Genomic DNA, 16,651 nt, shown 5'->3' on the forward strand with positions numbered 1-16,651 from the left:
TGTAACGTTCTACCCACCTAAGTCAATCCAGTTTGCATCGACAACAGAAGTGGAAACAACTAACGTTATCATTTCAAATGATATCTAGTCAATCTGTTGAAAACAGTGTTGTGTAGACACAATAGATTTATTTGCGCGTTTTTATTTCAAGTCTCCACCTTCGGTGTTTCAGTGAGTGCTGTTGGCCGTGTTGCGTTTTTGCTCCCCAGCTTCTCTCGTTGAAAACCAACCAATCAGCGCGCAGCTCATCTAAATATTAATGAGAATACCATAAAAGGAGAAAAGCTAGTGTTTTTTCCCGGGAAAATTTCAGAGGATCTATCAGGGGGCATAGAACAGCACCCGGGCCATTTTCAACCCAACCAATGTTACATACCCTATTCGGAGACCTTAAGGAACAGTGTGAAATACCCAAAAAACCCAGTCAATCACCCCTTTAATAGCAACAATGGAGTGTGAGAGGGGCAGAGAGATGGGTGCATTGGCCTGTAGCTACTGTAACGCTGACATATTTAATACTGCTGAGCCATTCAGACACCTTTAGCTTGAGTGTGTGTGTGGTAGTCAGCACAGGTACAACACCATGATTTCTGCTCATTTTATTAACAACAAAGGAGGGAGACAGTAGGCTAGCAGACCAGTAGCTAAAACTGATTTATCTGACCATTGCAAGAGGGGAGGGACAAAAAGGGTTGGGTGGAGAGTTGAGAGAGGGTGGGTAAAGAGGGTGTAATAGAGGACCAAACAATTAGGCTTATCTAACCTGTGGGTAAGCCTGTAGTTCAATGTCCTGCTGTAAGAGCAGTTTTGAAAACAGTGATTTGACAAATGAATCACCAGAGCTCATCAAAGGCAACAGAGAAGGAGGAGGAAAGAGCAGAAAGTATGAGACAGATAACCACTCCAAAACAAATCACTGGTATGTAACACAACACCACAATAGATCTATACTGACTCATGCTCCAGTCCAGGGTAAGAACTGGTTGTCGTGATGGCATAGCAACATGGTGAGAGTTTACTTCTTCTTGGTGGGGGTGGGGCTCTTCATGCTGCGGGCAGGGCTAGGGGACTTGGTTCCCTTTGGGGGAATAGGGGACTTAGCAGCGGCAGGGGCTGCAGGAGTGGGTGCTGCCATCTTAGAGGTGGGGATCTCGATGGGGCCTTTGGGAGGGATAATGGTTATAGGCGTGGGGGCTGGCTTGGCCTCAGGTATCTTCTCTCCATGTTTGTACACACTGACTACGATGTCGATGGACTCGCCACCATACTTGTTCTGAACAATCATAGTGTAGCGGCCTGAGTCCTCAAGGGACACACCCTTGATGGTGAGGCTGGCAAATTTGCCAGAGTCCAGAGAGACCACGTACTGGTCATCAGGCTCAACCTCCTGGCCATTCTTCAACCAAGTCACCTGGGGCTTGGGGTCACCACACACTGTGCATGTTAGACTCAGGGTCTGGGGGCAACAGAATGGAGCAAATTGATTTAATAAACACGGACAGACGCACACACACACAGTACCTGTCTGTCAATACATAGCAGGTTTTTAGCACCATAACTCCTACTGTCTAGAGTAAAAATCAAATATGAGCTCATATAACAGTGTTTTTATGTGTCCCTTTCTCTCTCTAGGAGGTCGAGGACTACAATATCTTTAGGCTTAATTTTCCAGGTCTCTGTGTTCCACAGACTACTTTCATACCTTTTTCTCCATGATGGTGACCACATCAGGAAGACCACCTACAACCTTGCCACGGTCTGAGGATAAAACACAATGTATCATTATCATCTCAGGTCAACACACATTCCTGATTGAGAAGCGATACGTCAGAATCAACTAAGAACCCTGATCCGAAACAAACTTACTCTTCTCAGCATACGCTTCCGCTCTAAAACACAGGAAAGCAAGAGCATTAGGGAGGTCATCAGCACAAGTCCGCCCATCGCACATCACATCATTGGGTTTTCATTAGAATATTATATTACTGCTGGCTTCTTGAAACAATATGGCAGTGCCTCAATGTCTCTTAAAAAGTGCAAACTAGAGGTTCTGCTTTTTACAAGCTGTTTTCAGCGAAGATGATGACAACTTGTTTGAGTTTTAAACAGAATAAAAAGGACATAAAGAGATATATGATACATGGACATTAGCGATGTGATTCCGGTAAACTGACAGACAAGTAACATGTAAATATTTGATTAATGTGAGCACGGGTAAATTACACCTCATTAATGAGGTAGCAGGTGAAGGGAAGGGGGTGTATTGTGATTATCTTACTTGAGTCTCTGGAACTCTGCATAGGCTTTTTCATAAACTGTAGAATTGAAAAACAATACACACAATTGAGCTAATAATAAGTACAGTAATATCATGTAATTGTGTTTCATACTAAACCCATTTCTCTTTCTCTGTCTTGCTGTCTCACTCACTCTCCGTGCTTACTTGTTTGACCTGAAATAGCTTTCCACCCAAGTCTCTCTCTCTTTCTCTGATTCTAGTTAATGTTTACAGTACACTAATCCCCAACCTTTCAGAGACTAGTCGTAATCATGTTTGTCATACAAACTGTAAGAGCCACAGCAGATGACTTTGGTATAACAGGTTGTGTCTTTACCCAGACAGGTCTAGTATTTGTGGTAGACTAGTAAGAATGTGGTACTGATGGTCACCAGACAGCTACAGAGTGTGGGTGCACTGCAAAAATGCCCTATCAAATTTAAATTCACAAATTTGAGCTTGCTTATCCTTTAAACAAGTAAATTTGTCTGCCAGTGCAGTAAGACAATTCTACTTGATATGATAATGTGCTGTTTACTTATTAAGTCATTAGATAAACCATTTATACTAGAAACAAGTCCAACTAGATAAAAAAAAATAAAAAAAAGATTATCACCTCAGATGTAGTTTTGTGAGTACTTAAATATGTACTTCAATATAGTTTTGGGTGTAAGTGTAGCCACAGTAGCAGGCAAGTAATATATAGTTAAGCTGTTGGTAGGTTATACACAAGATGTAGGTACTGTATATGCAGTCTCCTGACAGCTCCAGGGTTATCGAGTGTAGGTGTGCAACTCTATAGGGGGATGGAATGTGTACTCAGTTTGCATACCTTCTCCAGAAAGGTCTAGGGTACGGGTGTAGGTCTTCTCAGCATCAGATATCTGGATGGAGTATACACCCTTGTCCTTATCAACTGGCTCAATAATCTCCAAGACAGCCATGGATGGTGTTCCTCCAATCACCACCTTCTCTGAGCTGGAAAGCTTAGTCTCACTGATGGGCATAAACATTTTTGTAAACAAAAATTGCCTGGATGTTTACAGTACAACACAGTCAACATTACATTATACAATTTGACCAGTTACTTTTGCTGGCATAAGCCTGGCTTATTAGGTCAACTTGCTTTATGGGGCATGTCCCAGCAGTGATGACTTTATTGGTTTACTATAAACAAATCAATGGTGGGTCTGAACATGCTTTCTCTATCAAACGTGTGTCAGTATTGTAGCATGTTTCTACTGTTGTGTGTCAATAGCTGGAGCCCTAGATCTAGAAGTGGGTGTTATAGTGGGATTGTATTGCTTTGGGAAAGTGAGAGATAGGCATAGGGAGCTGTATTTACTGATATGAAAATGTGTATGGGGAAGCTATCTCTTAGTCTAGCGTTTTCAATAAAAGCATGTCAGTAGTGAGTCATGGTGGAGAGGCTCAGTTTAAGACATAATCTCACATCATGTTAACATGCCTGTTTCATTTTATCCCTTGGGATACAACCTTAATTTCCATAATTATTTCCATACAGTTTTATTGTTTACATAATTTAATGTGATAAAAAACACTCCCTCCACAACACAAACATCTAACGTACAAACATCCATGAAACTCTTTCAGAAAAATGCACACACATCCTTGCTCTCTGAGTCTTACGTGTGCAGCCAACAGATGTTCATCTCTGAGGTGTAGTATTTCATGTGGCACTGAAGTTGGATGCCTGTAGCAGTGCAGTGAATGGACAGCTCTGCAGCAGTGGAACCTGGACAGATATCTCATCATATTATTTTGAGGCCCAGATAACACATAAGAGATCACTAACACACAACTAGAGATCGTAATGAACTCTGTTTAGTATTATCAGTATTGTATATTGTATTTACACTCATGTTATAGAGCTCCTTTAACATGCACTGAGAAGGTGGCTGGTGGCGGAAAGAGGGGCAGAAGTGATGAGAGTTGCAGAGCTCCTAAACTTACCAGCAAGTTTAGAAATCTCGTCGATGATGTCAGCAAAAACTGTGTGAACAAAACAGATGTAAAGTCTAATTAAGCCATTCTACATCTTCTACTATCTTCTACATCTCTACTATCATCAATAATTAGTTTAAGTGATATGATAGAGATGATACCTTGTCCAGAGATGTCAATCTGGGACAGGTCCTTTCCTCTGTTGTCACTGATGGAAGCTTTGTATATTCCTGTGGATTTATTGGAGAACTAGAAGGAATAGAGGTGAAGAGGAGGTCAGAGATTAAGAAAATAACTTAATGAGGCTGTCTACCAGAAGTACAAGACACTTCCCCGCCCTATCCTCCATTTCTCCCTCCATCATTCCTGCCATTAGGTTTTGGTATAATGGAGTAATCCTTCAGGTCACTTCCTTGTGAACAAAATGCCTATATTACCAATAGTTTCTATTAATTTTAGAAAAGAAAATGCAATGTACTATTTACCATTAAAAACAGACATGTTAAACATGAAATCAAGTTAAAGATGAAATCAAAGCAACTCGGAAAGCAAGAGACTAAGGACAACGACTATGGATTGGTCTCCATTTGTGCATTTATTCATCACACTGAAATGTTGACTTTGTGCCACTATCCCTGTGCCCAAAAAGCCAAGGCCAACAGGACTCAATGACTACAGACCCGTCGCCCTGACCTCTGTGGTAATGAAGTCTTTTGCGCGCCTTATGCTGGCACACCTCAAATCCATCACAGACCCTTTCCTGGACCCACTGCAGTTTGCCTACAGAGTCAACCGATCTGTGGATGACGCTGTTAACATGGCCCTCCACTTCACCCTACAGCACCTGGACTCCCCAGCATCCTATTCCAGGATCCTGTTTGTGGACTTCAGCTCTGCCTTCAACACCATCATCCCCGCCCTGCTTCAGGACAAGCTCTCCCAGCTGAACGTGCCCGACTCCACCTGCAGGTGGATCACAGACTTCCTGTCTGACAGGGAGCAGTGCGTTAAGCTGGGAACACAAGTCTCTGACTCCCGGTCCATCAGCATCGGATCTCCTCAGGGCTGCGTCCTTTCCCCTCTGCTCTTCTCCCTGTACACCAACAGCTGCACCTCCAGTCATCCGTCTGTCAAACTTATGAAGTTTGCGGACGACACCACCCTCATTGGGCTCATCTCTGACGGGGATGAGTCTGACTATAGGTGGGAAGCTGACAACCTGGTGACCTGGTGTAGCCAGAACAACTTAGAGCTCAATGCTCTTAAGACAGTGGAGATGGTTGTGGACTTCAGGAAGAATCCAGCCCCACTCACCCCCATCACCCTGTGCGACTCCCCAGTCAACACTGTGGAGTCCATCCGCTTCCTGGGCACCATCCTCTCCCAGGACCTCGAGTGGGAACTGAACATCAGCTCCCTCACCAAAAAAGCACAACAGAGGATGTACTTCCTACGGCAGCTGAAGAAATTCAACCTGCCAAAGACAATGATGGTGCACTTCTACACAGCCATCATTGAGTCCATCCTCACCTCTTCCATCACCATCTGGTACGCTGCTGCCACTGCCAAGGACAAGAGCAGACTGCAGCGTATCATCCGCACTGCCGAGAAGGTGATCGGCTGCAATCTGCCTACCCTCGAGGACCTGCACACCTCGAGGACCCTGAGGCGTGCGAGGAAGATTGTGGCCGACCCCTCCCACCCTGGTCACTCCCTGTTCCAGCTACTCCCCTCTGGCAGAAGGCTGCGGTCCATCAGGACCAAAACCTCACACCATAAGAACAGTTTCTTTCCATCTGCTACTGGCCTCTTCAACAAAGCCAAGGACTCCCATTGACATTCATTCACTTATTTAACTATTACAAGTCCATCTAATGGCAATTACAGTATGCACAAGCAAACCTCAGTATCCGATTGCACTATGTTGACCACTCACGCTGCTCATTCTTATTGTTATTTTTATATATTTTTTATTTTATATTTAAATCGTTGTATTCTTAGATTGTTTAGTTCTTAGAAATAGTTAAACTTTTGTACTTTTACTTATTTTAAGATTCGTATATGTTTAGTGTTTTGCACCTCCCTGCCACAGTAAATTCCGGGTTTGTATAACTTACATGGCGAATAAACCAAATTCTGATTCTGATTCTAAGCAGCGATCTGGCTGCAAATTTTAAGTCACAGTAGGCCATGGTGTCAGCCAATCAGCTTACAGGATGGAAACAACCTTAAAGGTTTTTTATGTTTGAATGGATAATAACATTTGAGGAATAATCTGAGGTAGTTAACTATTGTAGTCAACACCAAATGTTATTTAGCCATCATGTCCTTTGAAAACAAATTAACTACCTATGATTGATAGCAAATAGCTAGCTAAGTATTTATATTTGGTATCTTTTACTGAGAAAACCCTGTTACACTTTATGTACATACATAGGGTTTTGTTAATCATTATTGTGGATGGAGCGTTAATAGGAGGGACGCATCTTTTGACTATTAACCATTAAAGTCACTAGTGCACAGTGCCCATGATGCAGTCAGTGATTATTTGCAGAGTGCCTGGGTCCCAGTATATCAGACAGGACTTGCTGCAGACCAGAGGACCAATCAGAGTGAAGGGACTCGGACGTGAAGAGAACAAGCCAAACTGGCGGCAAATTATTTTTTCATTATTTAATGTTGAGATGCTCATCCAAACAACGTCAATTGCGGCACTTCACTGCGTTGGGTTATAAAGAGGACACGTGCAGAATATTAACTTTGCAGAGTGCCCAGTTCTTGAGCTGATCGTAGGGAACTAAACCCATTCTAATTTGTACACACACACATTCCTGTAATTATTAGAGAGATAATGTTTTTATAATTACCACTTTGACATTTGTAACTGACTGACTCAAGGGGGGAACTAGCTTACATCACTGGTAGGAAACAGTATGTTCTATTTGCTTGTTCATTTGTATTACAAAAATTCGGACAGATCGCTGTTAGGAGACACGGATTATTCAATAAAGACTTGCATCTGAGATGTAAAATAAATAATATTTTGACGAATGAATGTCCCACCCTTTTAACGCCCGTATAACCTAACAGCAAAATAAAAATTCATCCACACTGACTATCCATACTGATTGCATGACAATGATGGCAAATCCCACCATAAATTTCCAGATGTGGTAATTACTCTGAATGTAACTGACAATAGGCCAATTTGAGATAAGATAGGTGGACACAGCACCGATCGCTGCCTGGTTCAGTGCAGTGTATGCCAGTTAGAAATGTTGTCTGATGCATTGAGTTGTCACCGGTATTGTCATGGTGACACGGGCCACAATAACATCACAAGAGCAGGTATTAGGCATTAGGCAAATCGAATCTCAAACAAGACTAATGACAGGGCCATCCTCCAGGGATGTGACTTTTCTGGATTAATCCAGAATTCCATTAACCTTGCAAGACAGCTGGTTTAGCAAGATCACAAACATGCGGGAATCCATCTGGCCGAGCTCCAAGTCGTTTATGTCTGACCAACAGTGGTTTGGACAAATCAGTGTCCTATGAGGAACTACTGACAACACAGGTGTGGTTGAAGTGTGCTTCACGTGCTATCGGAATTATGGTAAACTTGTGTACAGTGCCTGTAATGCAGTCGGTGAAGCACACAAATACAGATTACTTGAACTATAGATAGTGCATAGTGTCCGTGACACAATTGGTGGCACACACACAGATTTCTGGAATTATAGATGGTGCAGTGCTCGTGATGCAGCTGGTGATGTCAGTTCTGCCCTACAAAGGCAAAAGACCTTACCTCAACAGAGGGTAGAACTGAGAAAAATGACAGGTTTTGAGTTGTCCAGCCAAATGTAGGACACTGGAAATCTGTCAATTAGATGTTTTAGTAATGATTTTTTTTTTTTTATGAGCTCAAAAGTCACTTTTGACCCCTATTTACATTTACATTTATGCATTTAGCGGACGCTTTTATCCAAAGCGACTTCCAAGAGAGAGCTTTACAAAAGAGCATAGGTCACTGATCATAACAACGAGATAGCCCCAAACATTGCGAGCGGCCAAAAACATGAAGCATACATTGTGAAAAACCAAAAAAGTGCCAAAGGGAAGAACCATAAGAGCATGCAGTTAAACAAGTTACAATTAAACAACATGAAACTCAAAAAGTGCGAGTGTACCTGTAGAAAAACAAACAGTAAAATATTTCACAGCGAAGTGAAAGTTACTGTACTCTGCCTTTGCATTGTCTGCAAAATAATACGGGGTCATGCTAAGGCAAAATACACTAACTTCCATTTCATTGCTCACTTGGTTGCTTATCCCTATATTAAAATCAGAATATGATAATAATAATTATAACATCTACACAAAATATTTGATCATCAAACATACATATATTATAAAGCAAATAAACATTATAGATATGCATAGGAATTTAATATTGTATAAGCAGGGCTGGACTGGCCATCTGGCATACCGGGCATTTGCCCGGTGGGCCGACGCACTTTTGGACCGAATCGCCAATATAATTTATAGGCCTTTTCTTTTCTTTCTTTTTTTTGGGGGGGGTCGGGCCGGCCCATAAAGAACTGACAGTGGCCCATTGGTTAATTTTTTTGGGTCGGGCCGGCCCATAAAGAACTGACGGCGGCCCATTGGTTAATTTTCTTTATTGGCACTGGCCTGACCCAATCAAATCCAGGAACCCCCTTTCCCCTTCCTTTCATAATATCGCCTCCCGTAGGCCCTGAGACACGAGCTGTTGGCTAATGCGTATGCTGGTTTAGCATTGGTAACGTTTAGCATCGCTAAAATGGATAAACGAACACCAAAGTGCAAGGGAGGCGCAGAAAAGTGAAGGGAGAAAAATATAAAAAATCTACAGGCGAATGCCACAAAATGTGCAAAAAATTCGAACATGTTTGGGGGGCTTTAGCTGCTTCAAAATCAGCATACCTGTAGAGGAAGGAGGGAGGCGGCTGACTTAGAGAGGCAGAAACATACTGACAGGGTCAGGGAAGAAGCCGGGAGGAGAGTGACCATGACAGGGCCATGGGAGCGAGTGAGGAAAAGATGGAAGAAAAAGTAGTTGACGATGTGGTAAATTGCGCTTTACCGTGTCATGCATATGCATTCACGGGAGGGTCATTGGGAAAGTGGGACTTTTCCATAAAGAGATGGGAAGGGATGCGTAAAGTGCGCCTAATTATGTATTCCGTGGTATGTATAAAAAACGCCCGTGAAAGTGCGCATCTATTTTGCGGTGAAAATTCTGCGCCTCTTAAAAGCAGGTGTAAACCTGGGTGCACGCAGGTTCCCTTGCATATGCCTCCTGGTGAAATGACAGCAGTAATACGAGCAAGACGAAGACATAGGCCGAGGAGACGATCTGAAAGGATTTTTGCCACAAGGATCACACTTTTTCAGTTGAGTGAACACATAATAATTACGTGTTACAGATTAAGCAGCCATGCAATATTACATTTACTGGAATTTGTAATTTCGGTCCAGATTGCATTTTTTTGTGTCGGTGTGGAATTCCGGCCATGTATAATATTTAAATTGAAAATGAGCTGTTACCTTATGAACAAGCACATCAATTTCGTTATCACTAAATCTTTGTTTTCACTGTTTTGACTTTGGTGGCTGATCCATGATAGAAAGAAATAAGGCCCATTCAATTGCACGTTTAAATGCTCGCAATTTAAGATATAGTGGCCGGAGAAACTGATTACGCTGATTACCCGATGAACTGCAGGTTTCGTAAATACGACGTAAACTGAAGTATCACAGCTTGCGCAATCTGTGGGTTGGCCATGGCGCTAATAACGCTATGTTTGCAAATGTACGTATATGAGTCCTTAATTTCATTTTCTCTGCAAATGCGCCGACACAACTTCCCAAAGTTTTGTATTTGTGCATAACATTTCAGGCACGACTGTTTCCTCAATTTGGGGCAATACAAAGCTGGCCTTGCTGACCGTCTGAAATTTAATTCTGGATCAGCACCAACTCTCCTTGGTCCAGCTACAAACCTCAGACAAATAAGTCAACTAACGCTATATCATTTTGTTGCTTTACTGTATATGGTTACCTAGCTTGCTACCCTTAGAATGTGGCTGTAACATTAGCTCTGCAGCTAACAGCTCAGTTACTGTCGGTAATGTAAAGGTAGATAGCATCAAGTATGTGTGTGAATACACACACTGTAACGCGAAGTTACAGTGTGTGTAAGAAGAAGTGTTGTACACTTCTTTGTTATTTGGATATCCTATTTGGATATCCTTTGGATATTCATGGGACCTTTAAGGTCCCATGAAAATTTGAGGTATGAGTATAATTTGTTTCTGTGTAGTGGACAAAACTAGTCATTCTCATCTTCTTCCCTTGGGCACCCATGTGGATGCTCTACACAAGTTGTGTCATACCCCTCAATGCACAAGTTGTGTAATGCACAAGCAGCCACAATGATTTTTACAACATGTCCTCCCGAGAGTTTTTTAGTTCATGTAGCATTTACATTTCAGCTAAATAAAATGCCTGTTCCACTACTACCTTCCCTCTGCTGATTATTGCATTTCTGTGCAAGTCATCATCCCTCAAGGTATCATTGTCACGTTTTGGTGTGACTAAGAAAGGGAAGCTGTTGCTGATGTACAATGTCTCCAAGCAGTTGGTAATTCCCCAGCTTCCGTCTCCATGCAGCGTGGAATGGTGATACGCTGAGCATACGGGAATCAGGCCCAGCAAAGATGTCTGTGAACCTTCCCAAGTCATCAACATTGCCCTGTAGCTAGGGCTGGACGGTATGGCCTAAAATGTATATCACAGTATAATTTTGAAGCACGGACAGTAATGGTATAAGTCACGATATATTCATTTTTATTAAACTTTCTAGTCTATTTGTTTCAATAGAATGCAATCCTCACCGCTGCGGTTAATCTACCGCACCAGGCCGGATTTGGATGGGGTATGGCACGTGTGTCGCATGAGATTAATTTTGCATTAACATGTAGCTTTCAACAGTATGTTTATAGGATCACAAGAAAACTTAAGTTAGCGGTCCAGGCCTGATGTTGGGCCCTAAAGATAACAAATATATTTTTAGACTGCTACACATGTCATACATCATTGGAAAGCTACGAGTCTTGTGATTATATTGATATAAACCATTTAAAGATCAAGTTGCAACAGCAGTTACAATCCCGTCTTTGTCCGACCACGAAAATTTCAAGAACGCGAAAGAAAAAAATTCTACTTACCTAATACGGCTCAAATACAGCTCATACGGATGTATTTCTGTATTTTTTGGAAAATAAGACGCATTTTCTATAAACCCACCAGAATGGGAGCTTTGTGTTTGTACATCTGAGTATAAACCGAACTGGAATATATGCCACACTTGATACGGGAACAATGATACCAAGCAATGCATGAGTATACTGCCGTGCAAAGGCAAAAGACTGTAACTTCAATTTTGTCGAAAATGAGTTTGTCATTTTTGGAACATTTAGGGTCTGCTTTATCATATGGACAAATATCTTGAATTAATGTTGATGTTTTTCTAAGAAATTAGGGGGTTGTCTTCACCGTAACTTCCAAAAGCCCAAGAGAAGCCAAAGCAAAATTCAGTTAGTGTTGGGGAGTAACGGAATACATGTACCGGTGTTACGTATTCAGAATACCAATTATGAGTAACTGTATTCCGTTACAGTTACAATTTAAATAGTTGGTATTTACAATACAGTTCAATTTTTGAAATCAATGGATAACATTACGATACTATCTGTTTCACAAGTTTATTCACTCTTTAAATAAATTACGGCAACTCCATGCATTTCCCAGAACTTCTATCTGGTGGTTTCTACACTGTACGAACACAACTATCGCTCCCATGTCATTGCCTCTTGTTCTTTCCTTCTGCAATGCTATTGGCTAAGCCAATGCATGGCCATCACATGCACGGGGGATGCAAACTCACGTACTATGGTTGGCCAAAGCATGCTTGTCATCCACTCTCAAGTAATTCTTAAGAGACACGTATGAGGGTTCTCCTTACGAGCATGTTCGGGAAACGCACGTAAGAAATAACGATGGTTCATTATTTTGCTCGTAGAGAACCCTCGTAACAAATAAGATCCATCGTTATTTGGAAACACAGTTTAGTAAGCAGGATTTGATGGCCGCATTCCTACACTTATAAAATGCAATTCAATGTGCAAGTAATCCAAGTATTCAGATTGAGTAACGTAACGGAATACGTTACAAAATACATTTTTGTGCATTTATTCTGTAACAAAATGTTTTGAAAGTATCCTTCCCAACACTGGTTACGGTTCTTTGCTATTGTTTTGCGGCACTCAAAAACGTTCAAATTGAGTTACGGTTTCACTTTAACTACTAGGTAACCTAGCAACAACAACAAAATCACATAGCAACTAGCAACGAATCTGGCGACTTTCTGTTACTTTGAAAATCTCCGTTGTCATTGTTGAGCAGCAGCAAAACAACTAATTTGATGGCCTGCCTTTTCTTGTAGCATGGTTTAAAAAAATCCACTGCAAACAACATCCTCTGAGAAGTTAAATCCACAGCATGATTTTTGAGCATTAGCCTAGCCTACTTGCTGGCGTTCAACACAAAACATCCCAAACATGAGTCGTTTGTGAGTATCCTACCCTGGCAATTCAATCAAAAACAGTCTTGTGACAGTCACCCACCTGTATGTTACATAGGCTTATAATATACAGAGTTTATATCGTGATCAGCAAGTGAGTGAAGAAACGGAAGTTACTGTCTTTTGCCCCCTTACTATAGTACCGTAACTTCAAAATAGGGGTCAAAAGCCATAGACAACTTCGTTGCTGGCATTGTGACAAATGAATCATGCTGCTAAAAACGCAGGTTTCATTTACTACCGCTGACCTCCTTGTCTATTCTTTGTTTGTCTATGAGTGCGGCAACTCCCTTTCTCATTGGCTATCAATTAGGTGTGCGTTGGTAGTACAACTGTCTCAAATACAGGTGTTCTACATTGTGTAGAAATCTGAAGCAGCATGCCTAAATGTTCATACACGTTAGCTTTCAACCAAGCCCCCACCCTCGGTTTTTAGCTCCTGTTTCATTTTGCTTCCAATCGCAGCTCGCCGTTAAGAATTGTTGTTTTCAACTGGAACCGCCTGATAGCCGTGTTGGAAGCAGCCACGTTCGGTAAGTCATGTCACCTATTTTTACACATTTTAATCTAGAATCAGTGATTGATTTCGTGAAAGTACACTACTCTTGAAATATGGTGAAGGTTTGAGCACTTTTAGACCTTTTAGATCGTGAGCTTGAAGTGACAGAAAACCAAACTCGAAAAGTAGCTAGTGCTAGCTTTTCCCCCCTGTGTTCATAATTAGTGAATCATTTTGCATCTCTGTGAATTATTCAACAAGAAGGTGGAGGGGGGCAGCCTTTAGGAGAAAAGGCGATTCCCCAAAGACCTGTCTGCTCAGAATTTTGATTTGGATCGTGAAAGTCTTTGTAATTGGAGTGAGTTCGGACGCAAGGGAGACCGCATAGGCTTAGTTTTGCATAGTATGTTTTGGTCGCGTCATGTTCATAATTCACCATTTTACAGTTCGGTCTACACCAAAAAAGTCGAGAAGGGCAGCTTTGAAGAGATATGGGATTTGTGCTTTGAGACAGGTGTTTTTTTGTGATTTGTGGAAAACTTGCAATTGGAGTGAGACTGCGTCCCGGGGGTACATTGTTTTGACGTTAGCCTCAGAGTCAGACTCGGCTCGCACTGGCAGTGTGTAAACAATTTTGTATTTCATTCAATTCTACTCCAAACACGTCAGGGAGGACTGCTTTTTGTAGACAAGAGCCTGCTAAAGATAGGATTTTTCAAAGCAAGCCTGTTTCATTCGTCATTTGCCTGAGAAAGCGACCTACGTTAGCCAGGCTAGTTTCACTCGGTCAGCCTATTTAAAGGTCTCTGACAGTCAGATTCACTGTTTACAGGCAAAGGTCGAGCTGGTCTTTGGTCAGATGTGTATATTGACCAGTTTAGAGCTAAATACTACTGCCAGAGCCTGGAATAGAACCAGTGTTTTGAGTGACTTTGCATGGGTCTCCAACACATTTGGATTCAAGTTCAAGTATTGCCACTGCAGTTCACAGTCAAAACTGAAGTCTGTATCAAGTGTATGGAAAAAGCTTAATTTTTCACAACTGACATAGACCCTTTCTTGACTTTTACAGGTCTGGAGGGTCATGCAGAGGCCTGCTCAAAAGAGTACAACAGAGGATGCTGAGAGCAACAACAGAGGATGCTGAGTGTAAGAGAGGATGCAACAGAGGATGCTGAGAGCAACACAGACCCCTTGCTGGACTACCCCTCTCTAGCTGGACAGCTTCTCTTCAGTCCTGACCCCAGGGCCTGCTTGCCCCTGCCTGCCAGCCCTCCAGAGACAGACAATCACCCCACAGACACAGTAGCTCTGCAGACTGCTTTTTTGAGGACATTGATGAAAAAGAACAAACCAACAATTTTTACTTTGATGAAAGTCTAAATGTTTAATCCTTTCCATGTCCCAGCATGCAAGCTGCTGACTTTTAGTGTCTTAAGTGATGAAACCAGTTCAAGTGATATACTTTTGACCTGAATCCAATGATTATTCATCTGAATAAAACCACTCAAAAGAAGTATTGCTTCTTGGATGATTTGTGCTCCACATCAGTACATCTCACACATTTGCCTTTGTTTCCATGGGATTCATGAGCTTTTGGGTCTGTGGATGCACTTCCATTTGGCCAGATAGGAGTCACTAAATCCTCTATTCACAGTGAACACAGCTGGTAAGATCATTGGTGCCCCACTCCCCTCCTTGCAAGACATATACACCACCCGCCTCAGCCGTAAAGCTACCTCGATTGTGAATGACACCAGCCACCCTGCACACAGTCTGTTCAGCCTCCTACCCTCTGGAAGAAGGTATATGAGCCTCCGTTGCCACACCACCAGACTCAGAAATGGCTTCATACACCAAGCTGTCAGGAAGCTAAATTCTCTCCCCTCACTCCTCCCAGCCATATCCTCCAGTCTGACAGGAAGCTGAAAATCCCCCCGCCACCCTTAAAAGAAATCAGACTCTGCACTTTAATCACTTGTATTACGTTTAAAGTTGTATTACGTATTTACATATATAGTATTTATAGTATTGATATATATAGTATTTATAACAACTGTACGTGAATCTTTATGAATCTTTATGTTTACTTAGTAATAGGAAATGTCTTGTCTTATCTGTTGTGCCTGTCCACTTTTATATGTTTCACCGTGGGAGAGTGGGAAACGTCCTATCGATTCCTTTGTATGTCTTGACATATGAAGAAATTGACAATAAAGCTACTTTGACTTTTGACTTTGACTTATCATTTAATTAAATTCTAGACAGTCGGAGAGTTTTATTAGGCTATTATCATTAGCCTATTATTAGTAGAATCATATAGCCTATTGCACATGACAAGAGCTGTGCGTAGGCCTATGTGTGGACACCGTAGAAGGCTGTCGCGGACTTCAAGCATGAGTTTGAGAACCACGGACATAAAACACCAAGAAAACGTAACGTTAAACCATTTGTAACACAGCCAAGACACTTAGATATGTTTGCCATTTTAAATTGACGGCGAACATGAATACCGCATGGTTAGGCTAACATCGTTAACATCGTTAGCCTAACCATGCAGAGATGCAGAGATACAATTAAATTAATTTAATCTTATCTCTGCATTACTCGTCAGTTTACCTTTCAGTGTTTTTCAAATTTGCTTAATGTGCTCACTGGAAGAATTGGCCAGATGTGGGCGAGAAGGGAGAGTTAGTCAGTTAGTTAGAGAGGTAAGTCAGAGTGAAAAATCGCTAACTGATACCTAAACAGCGGGTGATTCTACTGACTGAATAGTAACCTTGTACGCTCTGATTTCAAGGGTAATACAGAGGATAGTAACGATAGTAATGGCAGGGGGTCTGCGCTCTTATCCAGAGCGACTTACAGTAAGTACAGGGACATTCCCCCGAGGCAAGTAGGGTGAAGTGCCTTGCCCAAGGACACAACGTCAGTTGGCATGACCGGGAATCGAACTAGCAACCTTCGGATTACTAGCCCGCTTCCCTCACCGCTCAGCCACCTGACGCCATTATTGTTAGTTAATATAATCCTGTTGGTCACCCTGATTGTGCATGTTGTGTAAATTAATAAGATCAGAGAGTCTGACCATGCAAAAGTATTGTCAGGCTGCTATACCATCACCAGGTACACTTGCAAGCAGCTGGACATAACACAGTAACACTTTAGAATAATGGTCTCTTGTTAACGAGTAGCTATGCAGGAAGTAACAGGTAGTGCT

General features: G+C 41.9%; 1 protein-coding gene across 1 annotated transcript in view; it reads right to left on the bottom strand.

Moving 5' to 3' along the window:
• Positions 1 to 584: 584 nt before the first annotated feature.
• The window catches only part of myom2b (myomesin 2b), a 97,972-nt gene continuing 81,905 nt past the window's right edge, over positions 585 to 16,651 (bottom strand). The window contains exons 29-36 of the mRNA XM_062463267.1: positions 4,405 to 4,492; positions 4,253 to 4,291; positions 3,929 to 4,034; positions 3,111 to 3,274; positions 2,279 to 2,315; positions 1,867 to 1,889; positions 1,703 to 1,758; positions 585 to 1,456 (exon numbers count right to left, since the gene is read on the bottom strand). Coding sequence (XP_062319251.1) covers positions 1,016 to 1,456; positions 1,703 to 1,758; positions 1,867 to 1,889; positions 2,279 to 2,315; positions 3,111 to 3,274; positions 3,929 to 4,034; positions 4,253 to 4,291; positions 4,405 to 4,492 — 954 coding nt within the window. The 3' untranslated portion in view covers positions 585 to 1,015. The remainder of the gene's footprint in view (positions 1,457 to 1,702; positions 1,759 to 1,866; positions 1,890 to 2,278; positions 2,316 to 3,110; positions 3,275 to 3,928; positions 4,035 to 4,252; positions 4,292 to 4,404; positions 4,493 to 16,651) is intronic.

Source organism: Osmerus eperlanus, chromosome 6 (genome assembly GCF_963692335.1).
Source record: "Osmerus eperlanus chromosome 6, fOsmEpe2.1, whole genome shotgun sequence".
Classification (NCBI taxonomy): domain Eukaryota; kingdom Metazoa; phylum Chordata; class Actinopteri; order Osmeriformes; family Osmeridae; genus Osmerus; species Osmerus eperlanus.